This window comes from Taurulus bubalis, assembly GCF_910589615.1.
Source record: "Taurulus bubalis genome assembly, chromosome: 17".
Taxonomy (NCBI): Eukaryota; Metazoa; Chordata; class Actinopteri; order Perciformes; family Cottidae; genus Taurulus; species Taurulus bubalis.
In genome coordinates this window covers 14,101,037-14,126,359 of record NC_136605.1, presented here as the reverse complement: position 1 = coordinate 14,126,359, position 25,323 = coordinate 14,101,037, and the positions used below count along the sequence as shown (strand labels likewise).

The 25,323-nt window shown below is 39.3% G+C and overlaps 5 protein-coding genes across 5 annotated transcripts; 2 read left to right on the top strand and 3 right to left on the bottom strand.

Moving 5' to 3' along the window:
* Positions 1-4,093: 4,093 nt before the first annotated feature.
* smim10l3 (small integral membrane protein 10 like 3) lies at positions 4,094-5,950 on the bottom strand. Its single transcript, XM_079233356.1, has 2 exons — positions 5,736-5,950; positions 4,094-4,965 (listed from the first exon to the last, which is right to left on the bottom strand). The coding sequence occupies exons 1-2, from the start codon at positions 5,913-5,915 to the stop codon at positions 4,945-4,947; spliced, it is 201 nt and encodes a 66-aa protein (XP_079089482.1). The 5' UTR covers positions 5,916-5,950; the 3' UTR covers positions 4,094-4,944.
* A 1,203-nt stretch (positions 5,951-7,153) lies between these two features.
* Positions 7,154-12,284, top strand: rac1b (Rac family small GTPase 1b). Its single transcript, XM_079233186.1, has 6 exons — positions 7,154-7,424; positions 8,506-8,577; positions 9,029-9,146; positions 9,408-9,470; positions 10,320-10,479; positions 10,579-12,284. The coding sequence occupies exons 1-6, from the start codon at positions 7,390-7,392 to the stop codon at positions 10,707-10,709; spliced, it is 579 nt and encodes a 192-aa protein (XP_079089312.1). The 5' UTR covers positions 7,154-7,389; the 3' UTR covers positions 10,710-12,284.
* Positions 12,285-13,090: 806 nt separating this feature from the next.
* Positions 13,091-15,266, bottom strand: LOC306749828 (inactive serine/threonine-protein kinase 19-like). The gene is made up of 7 exons (XM_079233161.1): positions 15,170-15,266; positions 14,828-14,923; positions 14,606-14,748; positions 14,285-14,520; positions 14,054-14,151; positions 13,764-13,911; positions 13,091-13,358 (listed from the first exon to the last, which is right to left on the bottom strand). The coding sequence occupies exons 2-7, from the start codon at positions 14,919-14,921 to the stop codon at positions 13,313-13,315; spliced, it is 765 nt and encodes a 254-aa protein (XP_079089287.1). The 5' UTR covers positions 14,922-14,923; positions 15,170-15,266; the 3' UTR covers positions 13,091-13,312.
* Positions 15,267-16,151: 885 nt separating this feature from the next.
* Positions 16,152-19,799, top strand: dxo (decapping exoribonuclease; the record flags this gene model as incomplete). Its single annotated transcript, XM_079233022.1, has 6 exons — positions 16,152-16,615; positions 16,734-16,960; positions 17,771-17,987; positions 18,100-18,235; positions 18,379-18,473; positions 18,560-19,799. The coding sequence occupies 6 exons, from the start codon at positions 16,152-16,154 to the stop codon at positions 18,693-18,695; spliced, it is 1,275 nt and encodes a 424-aa protein (XP_079089148.1). The 3' UTR covers positions 18,696-19,799.
* A 954-nt stretch (positions 19,800-20,753) lies between these two features.
* slc25a17l (solute carrier family 25 member 17-like) lies at positions 20,754-24,189 on the bottom strand (the record flags this gene model as incomplete). Its single annotated transcript, XM_079232710.1, has 9 exons — positions 20,754-20,901; positions 21,005-21,087; positions 21,459-21,554; positions 22,012-22,157; positions 22,249-22,365; positions 23,023-23,177; positions 23,406-23,472; positions 23,895-23,955; positions 24,115-24,189. 9 exons carry the CDS (start codon positions 24,187-24,189, stop codon positions 20,754-20,756), a joined length of 948 nt encoding a protein of 315 aa, XP_079088836.1.
* Positions 24,190-25,323: the final 1,134 nt, after the last annotated feature.

Genomic DNA, 25,323 nt, shown 5'->3' with positions numbered 1-25,323 from the left:
TGTGTGTGTGTGTGTGTGTGTGTCGCTACATTTAATGTACGATCCCTCCTCGACCTGCCGTGGTTACATAACACGCTGTAAAGGTTATTACTCCTAAGACTTTCTCTACTGAGCTTTACAAAAGGATTTACATCCCATACACTCCATTACCACATGCACAAACACACAAAATCAACCCCAGTTACACTTCAGTGATTAACATTGGAGAGAGTGTGTGATGAGAATACAGGATAACAGCACAAAGATGTGCAACATGCTGGATCAAACAATAGCCTGAGATAAGATCATGGTCCTCATTAAGCTGTAATGAAGCAGTTTACACAGAAACATTTAACCAGTCATTGCATTTAATATATTGATGCTGCTAGAATGAAAATCATGCACATGGGTCATATCTGCAGTTTTTCTGAAATATGTGTGATATATGAAATACATAATGGAAATAATGAAAATAAGGTTATTATGTTGACAGATTGTTGATGCCCTGCACAATATGAAGCTGAACTCCAACACATAATGCAAGAAGGCAAATGTAAAAAGAAAAAAAGTCACACCAACACCTCCAAAAATAATTGGATATTGGAATGCTCTTTTGCTTGTGTGACCTAATTCGTTCCCACAAAATGACTGCAGCACATACACAAGTCTCCCTCCTCCACATTTCCCTCTCTCTGTTTGGCTTCCTCCTCTTCTCCTCCCCCACTCGCTCTCACTCCTTTGATTCAGTTTCGAGGTCAGCTTGGAGCTCATCTCCGCACCTGATCTCTTCCTTTTTAAACACTTTGCATACGCCTCTTGTCCTCCGGTCCACCGCGTTCAAATCAAAGGTCTATTTAAATAAAGTGCAAAGAGGACGTGACACAAAGTAAAGCCAAAACCTCAAACTGGGGGTGAGGGGGATCAGCATAAATCTCAGTTTAAAGACTAAAAGCATCAGAGATAAAAAATCATGTGGATTATTGTTTGATTACATCTAGCGTTCCTAATCCATTCTCTAAGCATGCCCATGGTGTATTAATGTAAGCTATTTATAAACTGGCTGATGGATCACATCACAATAGAAATGTTGTTTGTAAAGCAAATAAGCTAACTTTGCAAAGATGTGGAGTTTCATTGTTTTTGAGTGTCTTGTTTTAAAAAATGCAGACGTGACATTAAGCGGCTCCAACTTTGTCAAACTTGGGCTTTATTTCCTGTTTGGTTGCGAAGCAAAAGTTGATGTCAAACAAACACTTTGGAGTTTAAAACTGAGTGTAACAGATGCATGATCTAAAGACTCAGCTATGTGGTCTGGAGAGATTCCTTGTGATTGGTTCAACTTTACAGAGAGAATAGACAAATGAACCAAAACTATTATTGCCAAGATAAATAAAATAGTGAGTTTGTGGAGGAAAGGAAACCGTTCGCTTCTTTGTCATGAAGTTCAAGTCCGGACTTTTTTCAGGACTAAAACTAAAGCTGCTCTTTGCGGTGTCACCTGGTGCAGATGACAGTCCCACAAGCTGTTTCACAGGCAGGAGGTTGGTTTAAAGGAACATTTGGACATTTTGAGAACTATGCTTTCTTGTGAACAGTTAGATGAGAATATGACTTTCACGTCTGTACAATATGCAGCTGGAACCAGCAGCTGGTGAGCTTAGCATAAACAGGTGAAAACAGTTCTTCTAGCTCTGTTGTAAACAAAATCCACCTCAAGCCCTCCAAAGGTCACTGATTACAACGTCACATCTTCTCTGTTTAACTCGTAAAAAACATTACAAGCGTAAAACAGCCACGTGTCATTTTTTAACGCTGCTGATTTTTCTTATCCAGAACCAAGCAAGCTGTTCTAAAGGTCAGTAAGCAAGGAGTGTATTTCCCAAAATGGCACACTATTGCTTTAAGGCAGAAAAAGACAAATCTGAATCTGAATATTTCAAACACACTAGTGGCTCATAGTCGTATTCATTCAGAATTTGACTCCTGAGTCTGAGAGAAGATTGCTATTAGGAGTTTTATGAAGGTATAATGCAGGCGTTGGGAAAGTAACTCAACTAGCAGACTCAGTTTAACATCTGTAATAACAAAGAGGCAACTTCTCTTCGCTCTCACGGGCAAGATTAAAAACTAAAGAACCCATCTGTTAAAAAAAAAAACCACTCTGAAAAACTAGTTTAAACTCAAACCTGGATAAACGTAACATGCTTACGTTTCAAATACTGAATTAAAAAATCAAAAAAACACCAACTCCACACAAATTAATTGCTTAAAGTTCATGAACAATGTGTATGGGCTTAACTATGCATTGCAGCTTTAATTGAAGCCCTGCCATTTCCTTTTGCATTATTATCACTCTTTTACACTCACTCAAATAAAACACGTGAGCTGCTGCAAAGGCTGAAACTCTCTAATCTTTATTCCACAACCCTGTTTTTTTTCTTCTAAAAGGGTACAAATGGTGGTTGGGAAAAACAGAGTAAAGATAACCCGACTTATCTTTCATCTATAGATCGCTCCCTCTCTTTCCTCTATGATAACCCTATTAAAATATTTTCCTCTGGCAAATCCCTTAGAAATAAATCCTCTATTTCAGAAAAAGTGAGCGGGGGAGGTGAGGGGAGAGAAGAGGGGGGGGGGGGGTTGTCTGTCACATGGAGGAATACAGTTGCCTTGGCAACCCCTGATGGTTTTACTCCGCAGCCTGGCATCAGAGTGACTGGTGTGACTGGTTATAGGGTAAGTTTGCTGGGGATATTTTGCACCGAGCGAGGGTGTCAGCAGTTTGAACAATCTACTTAAAAGAAGTGCATATTCAAGGGAGGTGCCAAATGGGTCTGCTGGCTCAGATTAATTTATTACAAGTGGGGTTTCTTTACATTTAGAAATGGATCACAGATGTATTTTTAATTGACGTAGATGAGATGAAGGAGATGGAAGTTGAGTTTACATTCTCTCTCCAGAAATATAGATTCATGGATGACGTAATCCGTGGTGTTGGAAGTGTGGAACAATAAAACAGATATTATGAATCTTGACCATTAGCAGCACAGCAGTAGAAAATCTGCTTCCACTGATGTTCTGACAGATGTATTCTTATTATGAATGTTTTATTACAGCTTGATTATTCTCCCCTCTATCTTCTCCAAGAAGGTTACCAGCTCATGATGTCCTGTTATTACGGGGCGGTGGATCCAGCACAGTGACGAGATGCTTCCCCCGTGTGAACAGTTCTGGTACTGCAACGATTCTATACACCCTAAAGTGAATGTCTCGACTATACAATAATGTGTCAAGTGAGGTGACAAAAAGCCCCTCAAGGTCAAAGGGTTACATGTAGTAACATTAGACACATTTTTTTCATCTGCTTGAAACCTGTGAGGTTTGCAAGCTGTATTTGTGAGAGGAAACGTTGACTGAAGATTGGAGGAGAGCGTATGTTACTGTTCAGAAAAGTAAAAAAACTAAGTTATAACTGCTTCAATATGACTTAGGTATTTCTGATACTTGTTCTGATGTACTGAGTCTCAAGGAAATTGGTGGGGGTATGTTACACTGTTATTATGATCTTAATATATAATAAATAAATAATAATACATATTCCTTTTGCAGGTGTTTTCTTTCAGTTTCATGCTTTGAGTGTTGATGTAGATTAGCAGCAATGTAAATTAACTCACCTTTATCTCAAGAGAATATCTCTGGGTTGAAAACAGGCTCTGGTGTACTGTTTGTATGGGAAAAAAGTACCAGTTTGAAGCAAAACTCTGGAAACCATTCAACCAACATCTAGTGCATGAAATGTAATGATTCATCAATATTCTATTCTCTTGATGTGTAGTGTGGACATTCATGACATTTTGTTCTATTTAAGATTAAATCATCTACGTAACAGAAGATAAGAAAGAAAAAGAAAAGGAAGAAAGTGGAAGACGTGTAACGGAAGAAGGGGCTGCATTTATAAATGTTGATAAAAAACATAAAAGAAATTTCAAAACACCCTAAACATGTGCCAAAATATATTTTAAAACATTAAAAGGCACTTCATAAAAATGAATGAATGGTTATTAGGAGGACAGAAAAGGCTCATGATTGTGATTTAATTAATTTATTACTACCCAAATTCAGTTATCCTCACCCTCAGTTCTGTAACTTCAAAGACCAGCCCCACACACATTTTTCACAGAAATAAAACTAATGTAAAAAAAAGTAACTTTGCAGGAAAAGAACATTCACCAATGCCTTTCTAGTGATATGCAGAAAGTACCAGAATGAGTGAGACGACATGTGTGTGCACACAAAAAGAAGACATGCAGTGATTCCCATTGGGACTGCACTTAATGACAGACGGTATATTTCCGGAGTGGCAGCTGTACTGCTCTGCTGCAAACCTCCGCTGACACAGCTCACCCCAAATAAAGTGTCCGAGCCACAGAGGACAAGAAAAACAACATGCTTGTTTGCATCATGCGGTGTAGATATTTACGTTTTAAATTAAAGTGAGATGTTGACACTGAGCACCTAATAAACATGTGAAAAACAATGAAGAGTGGCTACAAAGTACCATAGTAACAATCATCTGTTTTCAATTCCACGCCCAAATCCTCAATATCCAGAGAGAATAGGCAGTGTCACAATCCACTATTCATCAGACGCGATCTCCACGGACAGGACGGGCGGCTCCTGGATCTCAGGTGGCGAGCTGAGAGGGTTAACGTGAGGCATTGGTTCCCCCTCCACCCTCACACATCACCGCTCACTCCGGCTCATTGTTGCGGTCTTCACTGTCGTCCTTCCCCTGCGAAGGCACTGGGCGACAACCAGCCGTGTCACTTTGTTGCATCTTCACACAGAATTAAGCGTCCTGTTCCTCTACATCGCTGTGCAGTGCCAGACAGTTTCTTTCAGAGGGCTGAAACATGGCATTGCCCACAATGTATGGATTCAAGTCCAAATACAGGCATTGAAGATTCAGTGGATTTCAATATGCACCTGTGAAGAGATGAGGAGGTGGTCAGGCAACAGTTATCTATCCAGACATGCAAGAAAATGGTAAGGGGTCGCTGAGCTCATACTTTACATCAGCTGCCAGGTCATTAGCTAAACTATGTTTATTTTGGAGGCACTAAAAGCAGTTGACGTGAAAATAAAATATTAGTTCCTATTTGAAAAGCAAAATAGTGTCGGCTGAAGATCGGAAATTTGCCCAATTTACTTGTCTTTTATTGCAGTAAATTGCAATTGCAGTGAAGACATGCCAAAGTAGGATTAAGGTTTGATCGTCCTCACTTATGTATTTTGGTCACAATTTGTAAAAAATTGAAATGCATATAATTAAAGGGATGCAAATAGTTTCAGCCCAGACATTGTCATGAGTATGTTAAAACTCCCACTCAGTATCCTTGCAGCCTCTGCCTAAAAAAAAAACAGCATTGGCCATATTCATCCTTTAATTCACAAGATACTTGAAGCCAAATATAGCTAGGATAAAATAATAACACAATATTAGAAACACCTGCAAGAAACATAGAAGCAGCACATACTGCAGCCACCAAACTGACCGTAACATCTCTTTAAACATTATTAACATTAGTATGTCTGGATGAAGCTAAATGCTGACTAGTAAACTGGAAATTGCTTTTAAATTGAGTTAAAATTAATCTAATATCGATCTAAAGAGGACAAACGGTTTACAGTTGGTACTTCATCTCACGTCAGCTGGCCCCGTTGAACTTGTGGAGGAGTGCGTGTTGAATAATTACCTGTAACCTGACATTAAACATCATCGACGCGACCAGGTAGATATAAGGGAATCTGATTCGCAGTCGCCATGCGAGATCAAAAAATATCAACAAAGTCCTCGTCAAGCCTTTGGAAAACACTCCGTAAGTCCGACCAGCGGAGCCCGAAAACCGGAGCACTAGATAAGACAGACCCGCCATACAGGCCGTCTGCTAAGGTAACGGTGTCCGTTAGAGAGGCGAAGATACCGGTGAGTGACGGTTCATGTTTCTATCGATGGCTGACTGCGAGCTCCATTTTTTGGGGTTCTGGTTGTTTTGGCAGAGCTGCTCCACCCCAACGGCGTCTCTATCTATTCCTGTTATGGTTAATGGGAGGACTCGTAACGGTGTGACACACACACGGAAGTGGAAAGTGTACATAGAATTTGTTTGCCCTGTAAAAAAACTGAAGGCAGATTTTTAATTTGTATTTATTGTTTGCACACTACATACAATTTATGAACAAGCAAAGCTGCTGGGGATGCGCCTTTTAAGGCAATACAAAATATATGAATTAATAAAAACAAGGTATTGGGTGTATTTGGTAATAATGTTATACGTTTATAAAAAAAGGATTTTTTTTATTCATTTGACATTTAATGGCTTTGCCATAGTCAAATAGTTTTTCTCAATAAGTTAACATACGGCTAGAATCAGTCCTTTTTTTTTATTGATGCGGAATTTCCTCATTAATAAATAACTATACATTTGTTCAAGATAAACAGGTTTAAAACATATGTGTCGGGCTTCTACTTTCATTGATCAATAAACATTAATAAAATAAAAATTAAATTAATAAATGCAAATTAATGTTAACTTTCTGTCAATCAACTAATCACATAATCCTTGAAAGGGGATTTATTGATTAGTCAAGCATCTCTGCGCACAACAAGTTGTTACTGTGTCAAGTTGCCTTTAAATACGCATAAGTGCTGCTTCACATAATTGAGATGTATCAGAAATGCATCCGCTGACACTGTTTTAACCTGACGTTCTACTAGATTGTTTATTGGGGAAAGTGCCTTGAGAGCGTCGTTCAGAGAAGCACAATAAGGCACGTCATTTCCTCAATCCGTGTCACACTCTGAATAGTCCGTATTATTCGTGGTTATTTTAGTGTATATTCGTGGTTATTTAGGTGGCCAAATTAAAATGTTCTTGTAAAAAACACAAGACTCCCGACACTTTTAGATGATATTTTCTGATTTCATAAAAACAGAACTGGTGGCTCGTCAGCTGCTTATTTTGAGGAGGTAACTGATCGTGAAAATGTCCGTGGGCGTATCTCCTCCGCACACCGGAAGCACCATCTGGTGGCGGTGGCTAACTTCATTTTTTTTTCCTCCTCCTCAGGGGTGGTGGCCGCTGTTTTGCTTCATAGCTTTCCAGATCAGCCCACGAAAGCATGGGAATGTTGCGGGGGATTTTCTGACGAAACTTGTGTTAAAAGTGCCCGATAAGTTACTTTAAGTTCTCCCCGCCACTCGCCGTTGCACTTCACAGGAGCTCGGCTACACTATCCAACGACCGTAAGCGAAGAGCAGTTGGGACGGTCCACCGGACAAAGGAAAAGAGACGAGTGAGCTAACGTTAGCTCCCCGGGATCACTCGGCATTCCTCCCGCTGCGGCGCGATGCAGGCCATAAAGTGTGTCGTTGTTGGAGACGGGTAAGTTAACGCAATCGAGCCGACTGTGAGTTGGTTTTGATATTTAACTCGAATAACGAAGTGTAAAATGCTGTCATCGGGACGAGCTAACGTTATATCCGTTTTCTTAACGGGGAAAGTTAACTAGTTAGCTAGCTAACGAACTTTAACTACTTGTTCGTGCTTCATGGGTTTTATTACGTTAACTATAATCTCACGATATACGAGTTATTCGCCGATGTTTTTTTTAAATGTAGTGTTCAAATGGCAAACTATTGCGTTACATAATTGCTAGTATGCAAGCGGTCGGCTAATCCTTGGACTTAAGTTACTCTCGGGTGAGTCAGACATCACAGTTCACACGTCCCTCCTCACCCGAGTCCAAATTTGGCAACATTTACTTTATAAATTGAGACTTGTAAAGAGTTAAATGAGTTAGTTAGGCGCAATGTCTGTGTGTTGGTTTTAGTTATCCGCTGGTGTGTGTCACACATGCGACGTGTTTCCAGCTTCGTATAAGTATATTTTGTAGACTTTGTCAGCAACAAGTACAGATTGGTGACTGATTAAAGAATGAGCCTGCGACTTTCAAACGTTTAACAATATGTGAGGTAAACATACTCGCAACTTCTTGTTCAGGGTGTGGTGGATACCGCAGCAGCGGAGTCATTGATGGCCCTACGACGACTATATTGTTTTCGGTTTTGACGAAGGGGGAGCTCTCAGTAGAAAAGGTTCATTCGGCCCTTGAGTTTCATGTTTGTAAGCTTTCACATTCGGCCAATGCAATCTTTATTTGTATACATATACTTAAATACACTATTCTACACCGAGTCTGTTCTCCCACAGCCATGGTTCACTGACACGGTTGGTCAATTAATCTGCAGAAAATACAGTTACAGCTTCTCAAGTGTGATTTAATATATTTAGGTTTTGGACCATAGGTCGGATACAACAAAAAATATTATATCTGAATGTAATGAAATATAATTGCATACATAGTAGGAAATCATGTCAATGTATAACCAAAATGGCCTTTTGCATGCTTTTTTGGGGCGTGTGAGACCATCAACACATTTTTTCTTCTCTTCCTCTCCTCTAGAGCTGTGGGTAAGACATGCCTGCTCATCAGCTACACCACCAATGCCTTTCCTGGAGAGTATATCCCCACAGTGTGAGTATCTGAGTCTGGAAGCTGATCAACACTAGCAGTCATCCCTTGTTGCCACCTTTATGTCCATAACAGACACTGCACGATTAAGAAGGCGTATTATTCTTTAGTTGCTTTTAGTTATTAAAGTACAGTTGTTTACAGAACAGGTTACTTTCACTGCTGTGGACTGCAGCTAAGTATACAAAGCTATTTGGGGGAAACTATGTTGTGGGGATAAACGAGCATCGTTTCTTATTCAGTGTGGCATGGACTGGCTCAGAAGTTGATAATCATGAGTTTTGTTTAGAAAAGTAATAAGTGATAAGTCATTTTCAGATTAATTAAGAGCATGTTTCCCATTTTAATGCGTAAGTAAAATTTTGATGTAATAAATTATGTAATTATTAATAATTCATCAGTTTATATTTACCCTGACGGCTTTAACTCGTGGTATCATATTTGTTTCTTTCAGGTTCGACAACTATTCCGCCAATGTTATGGTTGACGGGAAGCCGGTGAACTTGGGTCTTTGGGATACAGCAGGACAAGAAGATTACGACAGACTCCGCCCACTTTCCTATCCACAAACGGTACAAAAAACCACAGTCGGACAATTATATATGTGTAAATTATTTTGATTCTCTTTGAAGTGTGGTGTTTACCCTTTAAGTATATTTTGATGACGGTGGCTGTCTTACATAATACTTTTGGAAAGTTTGGGGATAAAGAAGGAATAAGGAAGTAAGAAGGAAAGAAAAGCACCACACCTTGGTGCTGCATGAGCACATAAGGAGCATTTCTTACTCTTATGTTGAGGGGATCTGATTGTAATGCTGTCTTTTTATCACCAGGATGTGTTCCTCATCTGCTTCTCGCTTGTGAGTCCCGCCTCATTTGAAAACGTCCGTGCCAAGGTGAGTTGATGCAGTGCCGGTATGATAAAGACTGAAGCCTGCAAAGGTGTCGACATGGATTTGTTTTATGACATGGAATGATAAGAGGCACCAGGGGAGATTGTGATTGGCCCACGTTTATTTTCCTGGGATGACTCATAGATTTGTAAAGATTTATTTTGACTCATATATCATCATTACAGCATCATTCAAACATGTCGGAAAGAGGCGCAGAGTTAATAAAATGACACATAATAAGTTCACTAGTTAGTTTAATAATTTTTCTCCTCTGAGAACTATTTACAGCAATATAAGAAACCGTTGTTCCACAATTTGATTAAATAGGTTGAATACAGGACTTTAACTCCCGGAAGAAAGTTGAACTTGCTAAAAACTGATCGCATTCTCAGCAGCATGTTTATTGCACTTGACTAGAACTTGTAAATGTAGACTTATAATCAACACAGCATATATAATAATCTCCACACTGTGTCACCGTGTGAGTTTGATTGAGAATAATCTTGTATTGTGCAATAATCAGCATTTCATGCCCATAGCTGGGATAACATTTTTTTAAATTCTTGTCAACTTCACAAACCATACTGTAGTTTTAATGTGCAGAAAATTCTGTTTTGCAGATTTACAGCATCTATTATCAACATGATTATACTTCCAATGAATCGCATGACCAGTATGTGAAGGCAGTCACTGTTAGTGATGCACCCAAGATATTATCCTCTGACTCCCACCGTTTTGGTTCTCTATCCCACCGTTTTGGTTCACTCACTTTAAATGTAGTCTTTAGTCATTCTAGAAATCACATGTTTAAGTTAACATAGACCAGTTCTCAACGCTGTGTTCTCTGTGCAGTGGTACCCTGAGGTGAGACACCATTGTCCCAACACTCCCATCATCCTGGTCGGTACCAAGCTGGATCTGAGAGATGACAAGGACACCATAGAGAAGCTGAAGGAGAAGAAACTCTCTCCAATTACATATCCCCAAGGACTGGCGATGGCTAAAGAAATCGGTAACAACACACATCATCTTGACTGAGTTATCTCTGACTTTTTTTTTTTTTTTTACTGAAATACTAAAAGAAAACATATTTGGTGTGTGGTTTCCTCAGGTTCTGTCAAGTACCTAGAGTGCTCAGCCTTGACTCAACGTGGCCTTAAAACTGTGTTCGATGAGGCCATCCGGGCCGTCCTCTGCCCTCCACCCGCCAAGAAGAAGCAGAAGAAGTGCTCCCTCCTCTAAGACTTCCTCCACTGGACCGGTTACAGGGGAACATGGCCGCTAGTGGTGAGGGGTGGCAAAAGATACAAGAGAAACACACCAGTATACACACAAAAACATTGTACTTCAGATTCTTTCCTTCCATAAGTGTAGCTACAGCAGATCTACCAACTGTTTCCATGAAAGATTTGACGTAGGGTCAGATTTAGGAGAAAGGGTTGGAAGATGATAGACTCTAGCTCTTTCTCAACAACATATACTGTATAGACAACACTATAACATTCTTGAGGCCTTCTAAAGTGGATTGGATGTTTTGTAAAAATAGACTGTGGAATGTTTTCAATTTGCTCTTCCACTGGTTGTCCACCTTTTTTTTTGTTTTTTTGTTTACAGTCTTAGTTGTTTGTTTTGAGTGGAAGAAATATTGCCAAATACATCCTGCAGACATGCTGTATTTTAACAGAAAAGAAAACCTTTGTTCTATTGTCTCAACCCTTTTAAACCTTCAAAATACAGCTTGCTGGTGTGTGTTGCTGTTTGTTCAGCTCCATAATCAATAGCATTTTATTAATTTTCCCTTTTGCGAGGGCGGTCACGTGTCATCGCACTGTCAACAAGGAACTTGAATCTAATCATCTGTGAAGTTCTTTTTGCTTTAAGTTGCTGTTTGTGCACCGTGAATCTCTTTACCAGTTGGGTTTTCAGTCCAAGCACATGATTCATGGTAATTCAGTCTTGTGGATTGAATGATGCCTAAAATGGACTGAAAATTGAGACCGGGAACAGATCTTCTGATGCCAACTGTGCTATTAAACAAATGTCAAATCTAAAATGATCCAGTATTTTATGTGTTTGGCTCTAATCCGACCTGTCATTCATGTTTTTTTTTTCTTCTCCCGCAATCCTCTTTGCAATATTTCCCTAGAAGTGTGTCTCAACTGTGTAGCTGCCCAGAAGTGCAACGCTGCAAACTTTTATTAGATATTGGATTAGAACTGTTTTGGTGGCGGGGAACAAGAGCACCTTTATTGCTCTGTGGGCATTTTATCAGAAACATTTTGTGCAGCACAATTGATTCCTAATAGCATCACTACTGGCTAAGCAATGCCACTAAGAAGAGCATTTATGCCTGCTAATAACGGTAACAAAGCTACTGTCGGTTATGGTGTAGTATACGGCGTACTCATCTTTTTGTTATAATCATGTGATTTGACTGTTTTGTATCTTTCTTCAGAGGTTACACTTCACTCACTGTATTGTTTAACTAACACTATGAATATCCTTTTGTTTATTACCTCTACAGTTAACGCTACCTTAATCTCCCTACAAGCCTAGCTTTTTGTAATTAATGCGGATAGCATGTATGTGCAACATATACTGAAAACTAAGATTAGAATTGCAACGGTTATATTTTTTTGCTTATTTACAAAAATGTATTTGAACTACTAGATCAGGGGTTAAGTACATGTTGCTCATCTGTATTGTATTCAGACATCAAGCTGTGCTTTAATTCAAGCCAATGTTGTGACTCTTTAGTCTTATGGATAAAAGCTATTGTCACTTTTTGAAAAAGCCAATAAATTCAAGTAAAACCGACTCTTCTGCCTCTTTGTTGGACAATGCAGACGCACATGTTCCTTGATGCAACACTTGTCATGCAAACATGAAATTTAGGAAGTGGGAAAGACGGACACTTGTAAAAGCATAAAGTAGAGCTAAACAGGAATGGAACTAGACATTTGTTTTCATTCTGTTAGCTCTGTAAAAGCTTGTATCTGTTCATATAAGTGATTATTTTTACAGTCAATGGAATGTTATAAAAAAATATTTATTGTAACCATGGAGTTAAAGACTGAGGACCAGGGGCACGTCAAAATCAAATGCAATACAGTTTGACCATAAATTCTAGTTTTACAAAAGAAAAAACTATTTGAGTGACGAGTCAGAGGTATTAATTCAATGTTTGATTGTAGTTTGAAGCGTTGAACAGTGGACTACATTATATTGAAGCAGATTTACTGCTCTGCCAACCCCATTTACAAAAATATAGATATGAGAAGATATGGAAAATGAAAACATTTCAACATGCAGTCCAGTTTAGCACCACAAACATAAAATATACTTGAATAAACACCAATAATTTAACATTGATCTTGCCAATTGGCAGATCGGTTGCATTTGATTGCCAATAAAGCAGCCAGAGACTTAATAAATTAGATTAACACCAACTGATAATAAAATAGAGCTTTATGACAGTGAAGATCTCTGATCAGACCAAATGTCAGTTCTGGAAACACTAGTGACGGATCTCAATGAAAACCCAAAGTTCAAACATCACACAGATGTGACAGTATCAAAGTGCTTCAATTGTGTGCAAATAAACTACAACTTGCATATGTGGCAAAGAAAACATTTTTATTACAAGATAAATCAAAACCTGACACGGTCATGTCAACATAATTGACAATTCATAAACCCACAAGGTTTGTTATAAAGCATTTGGCACAAAAATCAAACTACAATCTTGGTTAATTTACCATCAGTCATAATACAAACACTTTTTACAATCTTTGTAAATCTTCAGGCTTCGACCAAGCACCCGTTTTTAATCTTGTTGCTGTGGTTCAAGACTCAACACATCGCAACAATGCCCCTGAAGTTGTAGGTATGCTGGGAAGAAAACAAAGTCTTGATTCAGAAAAGTATGATGCAATGAACCGAGTATGCAATGAGTAAGTTTGTCATTGGCAGATGGAATAATAAAAAATAAAACAGCCACTTTGAGTTGAGATTTTAAGCAATCACATGTTATAGCTGCGGTAATCAAGCTGGCTAGTTTTTAAAGGTTTGACAACCACAAGTTTTAACACCGGAGACCCAGTATATGGCCTGAGGGTTGTTCAAGCAAGTACAAAAAACCCTCAATTACTGAATTGCAAGGATCATAAATGAGCGGCTACAAATGCCCGTTGTTTTCATTGACAGATGGGTAAACTCTGATCTACTGCAAAATAAAATAAAAATCAACCCTTTTCAGAATCAATAGCATGCAACTTGTTTACAAGCAAACATTACCTTTCTACCAGCTCTGCACCAACAATGTCATGGATGTGGTACTTCATGTGGAATTTCACATGGGAGGTTGTTCGGCGCTCCTCCAGCTCTGCCTTTAAGACTTCACTATATTTGGACTTCTTCACCATTCCTAGCACTGCTTTACGACCTAACAGGAAGAGCGGTAAGATGGGTCGAAAACAAACAGTGCTCCAATTAGCAAGGCGCTGTCAAAAACAGTCAAATGAGAAATTTACATGAAACATCATTAAAACAAAGTATTGTTGAGACGGTTTTTTCATAACACCCACCTTGTAAAAAGTACTTGGTGAATTTGCCCGAGTTGGGAATGGAAAGCCACCAGCTGCCCGCATCCCTCACAGTCAGAACCCCTGACTTAACCAGCTGCCTAGAGGGTGAGAAAATGTGTGTGCTGATCTTTTTAAATGTACTTTCACACATTGTGGACGGATAAAGAAGTGCCAAACACAGGAGAAGACACACATTAAAGCAATTTCAGGTGGTAAGTGAGTCGTTCATACGTTATTTCGGAGTCCGTGAAGAGAAACTCCTTGAGCATCTTGTCTTTGCTGAAGCTCAGTTCTGTGCAAGGACAGAGCAATTTCTCCAAGAACTTCTCCACTGTCGCCCGTGTAGGCCTGCCATCCTCCCCTGCCAGCACTTTGGTCTTGTAATCGGAAGCAAAAACCAGCCCGAAAGCGTCCGCATCAAACCCGAGCTGGAACATCAGCAGTTCTCCTCGCTCCCTCAGTTTATTCTGTGGGCCATAAGGAGGACGGTGGGTTTACACATTCAGATAGATACACACACACAACCTTCCTGACACGAAAGAGTTGTCTTACCAGCTCCTTGTCCACCAACGTCTTGTCATTGTTGATGCTGTAAAGTTGGTGCTTCATGACAATTTGAGGCAAGCGGTCGTTGAAGAGCTTCCTGGGGAACAGCGTCATGAGATACTCAAGGGTGGATCTGATGTCAGTCGGCCCTTTAAAGTCAAACAATTCATTTTAATATTAAATGAGATTACACATACATGTTAATAGCTTTTAAGCAGCTCCACCTACCATCTCCATCATTGACTGCTCCGAACTTCTGCGTTTCATTTCTTCTTTTCTTCAACTTGAAAGTGTCTGAAATCAAAGCCCGTTTCCGGTTCATACCTGGAAAGAAACACGTGGCAGACAAATCGTGACTTGCAGAATAAACCTGTTTATCAAGACAGCCGCTTTTCTCTCTCTCTCTCTCTCTCTCTCTCTGTGCCTTTATTTATAGCCAAGCAATTGCAACCGTTCTCTTTATACATCTGGTTAACGCTAGCTATCGCTAGCTTACTTAGCTAGCACTTCGTTGTGTGTACTCTAAAGACATGAGCCAATATTTGATCAGTTAAACTAGATAAAACTTACCTAATCGCTACTAATAGCATTAATATTGGTATTCACATCGCTTAGGTCACATTCGTCACCACAGGTCTAACGGACAGCTTAAACAGTGTTCTTTATGCTGCGGTTTGTTTTATAACGGAAGTGACGCATCTGCCACCAAGCGGATTGGAGGAGAAACTGCACCCGGAAGTAGCGTTGAGTTTGGTGTTTACAGAGAGAGTTGTTGTTACTTGTTAGCTCGTGGCGCTATTAGCTTCCCAGCCAGCGAGACGAAAACACGTTGTGTTTTCTTTCTTTACTTGTTTGTGTCAATTAGAACATACGCTGCAATATATGATAGTCGTTTTTACACAAAGTCCTCTTGGTTATTGTGTCTGACGGGGCATTGACAGAAAGGTAACATTAGCTTAACGTTAGCTGCTTTTGTTGTGCATGCTGCCCGTATATATAGTTTTAACTATGGATGTATATAACCGTGGATGTAGTTTTAGTAGTAATAAAGTCGTTTTCATGTTGTGACGCACATGCGGAAATCAATACACAAAAAGTAGCTGTTTTTGCAAACCTTCATTAACCTAACATACAACAGGCATGCACAGCAACACACCTCTACAGAGTCAACGCAGACACACGTCTGCGGTACACGACATTCAATACACACATCTGCATCTTTACATTGTGTGTCTGCATTCACATAACACATACACAAGTGACCGTTATTTACACAGATCACGATGGGATGTGCTCAATTCGGGTGCATATATAGATACATAATATAAACGTTGTTGATTCCATGCAATAATATAATAGATACATATCCTTAGAAACTGATATACAATAAGCATATATTATGTTCAATATAAAGCATACAAAATAAAAAAGTGCTATATACATGATACACAAATAGTGGGTTGTCTTGTGTCAAACAGTTTTAAAAACAACACAAGTGATGAGGAATCACGTTTGTTTCATACATCATTGCTCTTTTCCTCACTAGGTATCAATGGACCAGCACAGATCCCATAATCCCAATTCCAGCTACCAAAACCCCCAGTCGGCATATAGACGACAAAGAGATACCAGTGGAAGAAATCACAGTGAGAATAAACGCTCCAGACCGAACCACCACCAGCATCAGTCTGGGCCAACACCAGGGCAAAACCCACGCAGCTCTCAGGATTTGAGCACCAGAAGGGAGTTGTATGAAAGAGACTTTCCAGTGTACAAACAGCCTGTCGAAGTAGGATGTTTTTCCCTCGACTCTGCGGGTAGATTCGTCAATGACAACAGGCAATTGAGATACTATGTGGAACCTGACAGAAATCCTAATTTCGACCTGAAGGATGGATACAAGGACCGCTTCATAAAGAAAGACGAAAGTAAGAAGGAGAAGCTGGACCACATCTTACGATGGATCTTGGCCAATAAATCAAAGCTCAGCTCAAAGGCGACTGCAGCCTCATCATGGTAAGTGTTATTGTTAGTTTCCAGGTCAGATAGATACTCCCGTGGGATCTATAGTTGCTACTCCAACCACCTCTAACTTTCCTGTCCGTATTCTTGGTTCTACCTCTGCTCTTCCCAGTGCTTTAGATTCCGACTTTGTGACATGGCGTGGCCATCTGACCAAGCTGCTGACCACTCCTTATGAGACACACGAGGGCTGGTTGCTGGCAGTCACCAGGTTCAGGGGCACGCTTTACATCAGCGAAGTGGAAACTGAAGTTTCCCAACGGGAACGAGAGAACCGCACAGAGAGACACAAGGAGATGATGTACTGGGGATACAAGTTTGAGCAATATACATGTGCAGGTAGGTAGTTTAATGTAATATAGTATGATATTGGCTGCTGTTTACTTAGTTTTCTTTCAAACTTCGATCTTTGATCAATCCTAATATTGATTATTTCCCTAACATCAGCTCAGCTGTGATGTGCATCACAGAAAAAAACATATGGTTTTATATTTAGTCACATCTGTGGAAGCCCATATCTGTCAGGAAAGGAAAAGAGTAACCTAAGCAACATGTTCTTAATGACACAATTCAAGTAAATAATGTTAATGTTAAATAATGTATCTAAATATGTCCAAATTATAAGATACCGAGTCATCACTTTATGATCTATTTTTTAGATAGTCAAAATTATGTTAAAAAAAAGTTATAAGTTCATAATTATGTTGTATTTTAACTTTGGACTTACTTTCTCAAAATGGAGCATCCCCTCAACGGAGTGCACCTGTGCTCAAGCTATACAATCTAAACTCTGACTTAATATGGATCAAAGTCAAAGTTTTTCAAGTTTAAAAGTAAATTGCGACTTTGCGTCTCGAATTTAGTCCCGAATTATTCTGATTTTGAAATTATTATGAAAACTTTACATCAAATACTTGCCTTTTCATAATATTGACTTAAAAGGCAAAATTCTGTACATAATTCTGATGTAGAGTAAGTATTTTTATTTCAAACTTTTTGTCTCCATGTCTTTCCGTGACACAAATGTACTTCCATACATTCAAATCTAATTTTATTACATTTGACACATGAATCCAAATCTTATAAAAGCAGATAGGGTTTTAAGCACATGTTTAAAAGATAACGCCTCACCTTTGTCCATCCCTGTAGATAGCATCCACAGTTTACCTGACCCAGGCGGAGTGGTAAACACTAATGAGGCCTTCTGCACTGTGGTGCAAACTCGGCTGGCAGATCACAGACTCCTGTTCTCCGGTGAGGTGGACTGCCGGGTTAAAGACCCCAACGCTCCAGCTCCTGCATGCTACGTCGAGCTGAAGACCTCTGTGGAGATCTGCACCCCGAAACAGCGCAGCAGCTTTCACAGGTAGATGACGAAATGGGAAAACATCACATGATTCTTCACTTTTTCATGTCATGCTGTTTGTTTGATTTTAGCCACTCAAAGCTGTTATAATCCTCCTTGTGGTGGTCTTCAGGTTCAAACTGCTGAAGTGGTGGGCCCAGTCTTTTCTCCCGGGAGTCCCTCGTGTTGTGGCAGGATTTAAGGATGAGGAAGGAGTGGTTGTCACTGTGGAGACTTTTCCTATCTCTAAGATTTCACAGCTCATCAAGGTACAGTGAAGTCGATAAACTACTGGTCATCAAAAGCTTATCTGAACTTTGAGAAATCTATTTAGAGCTTCTTTTTTTTTATAAAGTAACTATTAATAAAAAAATGTTTCCACTTTTTCTGTCTTCTGTATTTTTCTGGACAGAATGAACACAACTGCTGGAAGCCAACAGTCTGTATGAACTTCTGTTGTGACTTCCTGTCTTTTGTGAAACAAATCGCTACTGAAGACAATCCAAGGTAATGACAGACTGTTGTTCACCTTTTCAAAACAAATTATAGTTCAACCAGATATCTTTCATGAATCCTTAATATTTCCCTTCCAGCGTGGTGTACCTGTTCTCCTGGGAGCCCCGCAGAGATGTGACATTCTCCATCCATAGGGACTCCCAGTATTCCTTCCTGCCACACTGGTATGTGTCGGAGATGACCAGTAGTCAAGACTCACACCAGCAGCCCTGATTTACAACCAAGACGTGGTCAACTGTTAATATTCATTCAGACCTCCAATGGAGGATTCTCAGATTTTATGATAATGTTTAAATCTTCAGAACAGTGGTTAATTGTTCAATGTTAATTGAAACAAAATTTGAAAACAATGTAGTTGTTTTTTTAAGTTTGTATTGCATCCGCAGTTACAAGGTTTATTTTCACGTTACATGTTATGACAAAACATTTCATTCGTGAAGAAGACCGTAATTAATATGCATGGTGTATTCTTGTAATCATTGCCGTCGTTTTATAATGAATAGTGACACATACGTCAGCTTTGGATTCCTTAACTGTTGAATAAAGCTAATGTTGTCCATCTGCCGACTTAGTGACAGTTTCTGTTTTTTCCACACTTTTCTATCCTCTGATAGTCAGTTAACATGTCTACAGTACCTGACATTTAGTGCCTCGCCTTCACGTGAAAGCTGCATTTTATTTTCTCAATCTTGAAATACACATTTATTTGAGATTACGAATTTAAAAGGGAACACAAATTACTCATTCATTTAGTTGCAGGTATATAGTTTGCTGATGTGCACATACATGGTTAACCTGAGAACAACAGGCGTGTGAGACAGCAAAAAGGTCTGAAACTTAATAGAGACGAGCTCATACGTGCTAATGTCATTCCTGTTTTTTGGTAAATTGACATAACATTCTTAGTATGCGCTACTAGCGACACAACTGGCGCTGATCAATACGATGAACAGTCCTAAATGTGATGTTACAAAGTAATACTGAGAGCAGAAACTCTTGTAATGATTAAAAAAACAAGTTAACATATTGAACAATCAGTGAAAAGGTTTCAAGGGGAAATGCAGCAGAATTTCACCAAATCGGAAAAAGAAAACAAATACTGTCAATTGCTGCAAACTTAAATACACAACACTGCGAATAGGACACCGACAAATAATGGAAGACAAAAAGTTCATACAGATCAATACAATCATGCGGACTGTAGACGGTTGAGTGCATCATGGATTTGTGTAAATCGTCAACAGTCGTCACAGTTCATAGTACAGTTTAAGATATATTGAGAGGCACTTAGCGCCTACTGCATATTTATACACATGTAAGTTTTACTCTGTGTATCGTTAAGTACTCGTTCCCATTTATGTTAAATTCATTTTTACTTAAAATATTATAATTGTTTAAATTAAGACCTTTCAGAGCAGATTTTACACATAAGTTTACAAATATGAATGGGAGCTTCTCACCCATTTAACATCTTTGTGTAATAATGACATCATAACTCAGAGGATTAAAAAAATCTGGCAGGAATTCCATGAGGATTCTATCAACTCTGTTAAATTCATAGTTAAAACATAAGACGCAGTGTGAGGAATGGTCCGGTAGCTTACATCAAGGCAACACCTACTGTAAGAAGCTTATCTTATTGGTATCATCATTTGCAGCCCTAGAGTTGAAGGAAAAGTTTTTCCATTTTGGGAAATTAGCTTTTATATCTATACGGAGAGATTTTCGATGACAAGATTGCTACCACTCTCGTGTTTGAAAGGAAGCTGCAGCAGTTGGATAACTTAGCGTAACACAAAGACTGTAAGCGAATAAACAGTTAGCCTGGCAACACAAATCATCGACCAGAAACTCTAAAGCTCACTTATTTACCGGTTGTAGTTTAAAACCTTCAAACCGAACTATGAGTTGGTCAGGAGCAGTAATTCCCAGAAGTCTTAACTAATGAGTGGTATCTATCTTCTCATCGATCTCTCGGGAAGGAAGCAAATAGGGGTATTTACATATATTTTATGTAATATTGTGATGAAAATCTCAGCTGTTAAGGTTAACATCTCAAGAGATTAAATCAAGACCAGTTCGCACGAATGGAAGCAGTTAAGAGGTTAAAAAAGAGGTTATCATAAGTATCACACGGATCTGGTCATGGTGTTTGTTTTGGGCACCAATCCCGCCTCTTATTGCAACGTTTACGTGACTGAATCAATTCCTGGCATCAATACATCATCGGATTGATTTTAAAAAATGGCTGTATTCAAGTAGGCGTTTTGTTCACTGCTTTAGTTTCGTGTTCAGGCGCATGACTTTGAAAGTAGCAGCAGTGATCTTCTCGTACACCACAAACATGAGGGCGGCCGTCAGTACTGTCTGTAGCAGCTTGGCCTCCAGGCCTTTGTACAAACCCAGAACACCATACCTCCTGTGAGAGAGAGACAGGCGTGTGTAAATGATGAGCTGAATGCAACAGCCTCTCACCAGCGAGCTCTCTGTCAGTGTCAGTTTGTGTTCGTGGCTGCACTCACTTGATTCGGTCCTTGAGCAGGGAGAAAATGTTTGAGAGGCCTCCGATCACGCCGCCTTTCCCATCACCTTTGTACTGGCCGAACTGATGAAAACACGTTCAGCAGGTTAGCTTGATTTGATTCAATTATATTTGGTGAGCGACTTGAGATCTCAAAGATTTTCTGCACCATTAAAATCTGCACGGTCAACCATATAGTGTGATTACAAAACACTTCAATAGAGCTTGTCAAGCTCACAAAAAGATGTTGAACTTTTATACATAGATTTTCTATATTTTATTATTATAGTTTTTCTTTTTCCTAATTAAGTCTGAATGTGGCTTTAATATTATCTTGCCACCAACACATGTAACAATATAGATAAAACGACCCAAAAATACAGAATATCTTCTCACATAATGTGTGAGATATCGAAAAAAATAGACAAAAGGGTTTCATATAACTTAATATTTACCCTCAGGATGGCCTGAACTGTCTGAAGAGGATATGTTGCCGTGGTAGCAACGGCCTTGGCAATGGCTCCGATGAGAAAGATCTCTGCTGAGGAAATCTGTGGTCGGAGACAGAGATTTAATCCACTCATATCAAATGCTTTTGCTTGAACATTTATAGAACTATTAGATTGAGAGAATGATGAAAACATAAAATGACCAGCGGGTGACTGCCTGACAAACGGACCCTTTAGCTTCAGAGATGTCCGACTGTCAGTGTCCTCCACTTGGGTCCAGTTTTAAATATTACTATTAAATGGATTGCCATTACATTTCTTACAGACATTCAAAGTCCAGAAAGGAGGAATCATACCAACTTTGGTGATCCCTTCATTTAACTCCACCATGAGGTCAAATTAGGAATGCTTGTTTTTATTGGATAAGCATTATGTTTTTGTTTTTTTTACTTCCTTGACTACAGTTGAAAAAAAGTCAACCGCCTCAAACAGGAGACGAGGCGCATAGATGAGCTTCGGTAACGTAGTATTCTACACGACACCGGCCGTGACCTCTCACCTTCTTCCCTCCCTCGCCTGCCCTCCTCTTCAAGGCCTCGTAAAACATGAACTGCACAGCCGGGTTGAGGACGAGGATAAGAGAGGGCAAAGTGCCGTTCCACAGCGTTGCCACACCCTCATTGGCTATGATCTGTGAGAAAGCATCTGAGTAGAAAAAAGCCCAAACAATGCAGGGTTTTACAAGAAGAAAAGAAAAAGCACGTGTGAACGGTAAGATATATTTATGAACACACACCAAAGATGCCCTTGTACTGGGTTTGCTGGAGGTCTTCGTTCCTGAACTTTGCTCCTTGCAGCTTCAGTCGCGTGTTGACCACCCACATGGGAGTGGTCAGGATCACATTCACCATCCCTGAATGAACAACAGATTGTTAGCGTTCTCATATAGTTCCTGAAGGTACCACGTGGAGTTGTTGACCTCCAGCGGCTCTCTGGAAAAGTGAGACGTTTACATTGTTCCACGGATCAACAGGTGGCATTAATGCACCAACTAAAGTAGAGAGGGAGACTGCTTGCTAGCAAGGAAACATGGATTTCAATTCATCAAGCAACAGAAAATACATTATATTTTGATAAAGAGATGAATCATTTTTAGACATATGTCAATACAAAATGGATTCTCTATTCTCAGGTTCCAGCATCTCTGTTGTGAGGATGTATTGCTTTTCTCTGTTTTAAATCCTTATGAACTGAATATCTTTAGGTTTTGGACTGCTTGTTTGACAAAAGACATTTGACATAAGTACGTTTTACCGTGCCATATTTATTTTCACAATTTTCACCAAACGATTCAACAATTACTCAAAAAAGAATCGTCAGATGAATCAATAATGAAAATAATTGTTAGTTGCAGCACTAATGTTTAACAGTACAGGTAAAAATATGCTTTTAATGCTTTGAAACGCATTTAACATGTACACTTTGTTTACGCCACAGGGCTCCTTTAAGCCCGTCAGTCAAAACCTTTGAATAGTTTTCTGTCGGGCCATGAATAATTACTAGTTTTTACCCGACACGACCCCCATGAGCAGATCTTTGCTGGGTCTGGACTTCCCTGGACCAGACGCCGCCAGCTTCTTCAGGGTGTTGAAGGTGTAGAAGTAGACAAAGTTGGAGCAGCAGAGGCTGGAGATGACTGGTAACCAGCCTCTGTACAGGGACTGACTGGGAGACGAGATGGAGAGTCAGACTTGGAAAACTAAGCAAATATTCACATTGGAGAATCCAGAGAATATTTTGACATTTCTTATTAAAAAAATGACCGAAATGATTAATCATCTACTTGATGAGGATCAACTAAATAGTAACTGAATGATCAACTGTTTCCGCTCTAGTTAAGACAATTAAAACAGCCATAACTCAAAATCAATTTAACCCAGACCCTTTACTCACAGGCCTTCTTCCTTCGCTATCTCCGCCAGGATGATGGGGGTGGAGTTGGACTTTCTCTTCTCATCCACTGAAAAACCAACACAATGGTAATTAAATAAGTCAGCGAAACAGGCAGCTCGAGTTCTACTCATCCTCAACGGTTGGAGAACATTTTCTGTGGCTTTGGAGAAGCTTTCTCAGGTCAGAAGTAAATAACCCAGGGGATGTCACCAGGGTCATCTTACCTTGAGTGTAAGACTTCAAATTTACAGCAAAAAAACTACAAGTATAACAAACTAAAAGTCAACAAACGGGTTCAGTAAGTTCAGTAAATATATACATTTAGAGAGCACCTTTCAAGAGCAAAAAGTCACAGAGACAATTAAAAGTAAGGCTGTATAAAACATCATAAATAAATAAATTAATAAAAGCCAGGACATCTTGGTCTAGTAGTGAATTAGTGGACTAAGTTAGTTGTTATAATAGTTGCTCCATAAACCTCCAGCTCACCCTGCAGTCTGCTTTTGGCTGTGTCCAAAGGAAAGAAGACCGTCATCGCTGTCACACTCCCCTGAAAGACAAAACCCATTGTAATGAAACTAAACAAATGGCTCAGTCAAGTAAAAACAGTTTGTTTTCTTCCATATCAGCGCTGCTGACATCGATGTAGTAAGACCTTAAAGACCCTGCTCGTCCATAAACTTCACATATATCTTATTTTACTGCTCACCATTGCACCTGCCACAGCGTGAACCAGCGTCTCGTAAGACAGAAGGCCGTCAGCCAAGGCCCCGCTGGCGGACATCTCTGGCGTCTCTCCCGGTCAGTCAGACCACCGCGCGCGGATCCAAACAGCGGGAAGTGACCGCGGAGGGATCTGAAGAGTGGAAGCTAGTGCTCGGTCTGTTTTTAGTTTAACGTTTGTTTTTATAGCTGCGGTCAGGGAAATTGTGGAAACAGTCACAGCTCCAACTCCATGGGGTTGTATTAGCGACTTGAGAGAAAAGGCAATTTAGAAAGAAAAGTGCTGATAATGTTTCCTCCCAGTCTCCATTCATTGGCTGAGGACGGTCGGACCGGGTTGACAACTTCTTCTTCGTTGGTTTCTCTTCGTGGGTTCTTCACTCTACGTCTTCTTCTTCTTCTTCTGATGGCATTTAGGAAGCAGTTAACATTCATTACAGCCACCTACTGACGCAGCTGCAGAGGTCGATTACAAATAAAAACAAATAATATTTTTTGTAATTGAGTCATTTTTAGAATTGTTCTAATTACATTTGTGTGCAATTACATTTGTGTGCATTTGTAGTTCTATATTAAACGTATATATTCCTTTTTTTATTTTGAAATATCTAATTGTAATGCCATATTTAAATAGTTCACTTAGTTCAGTCCACGTGTTTTCTTATTAATAGAACAAGACAATGAAATCTCGTCATTCATCTCGTTAAACATCACTTGAAATCATTAAAATCTGTATGACCTGTGTCTTTCTAAAGATGTCTACCATATTATTTTGAGTGTTTAACATGTTATTTTCAAGAGCCTGGGGGGAACGACAAATACACATCAACTATTTAACTACTCAAACTATTTATTGTTAGAAATCCCCAGTTGAGAAAGTATCGTTGAGATCTGTAATTCAAGCAAAAGTAGTAGTCAAAGATGGAATGTATAACTACATATATTTATTCAAGTATTATACTTATATTGAGTATTTTCAATTCCATTACATTTATTTCACAACTATAGTAAGAGATACTTTGCAGACAATTATTCTACATTCATATTATACATTATATGCTGCCTATGTTGTTATTCAACACTGATAATATTAGTTATATTACATCACACTGACTAAACTTACTTTAATATTGTAGCTGGTCGAGGTGAGGGTAATTATAACTTTTACTTTATACACTGTTTTGCACTTTAATAT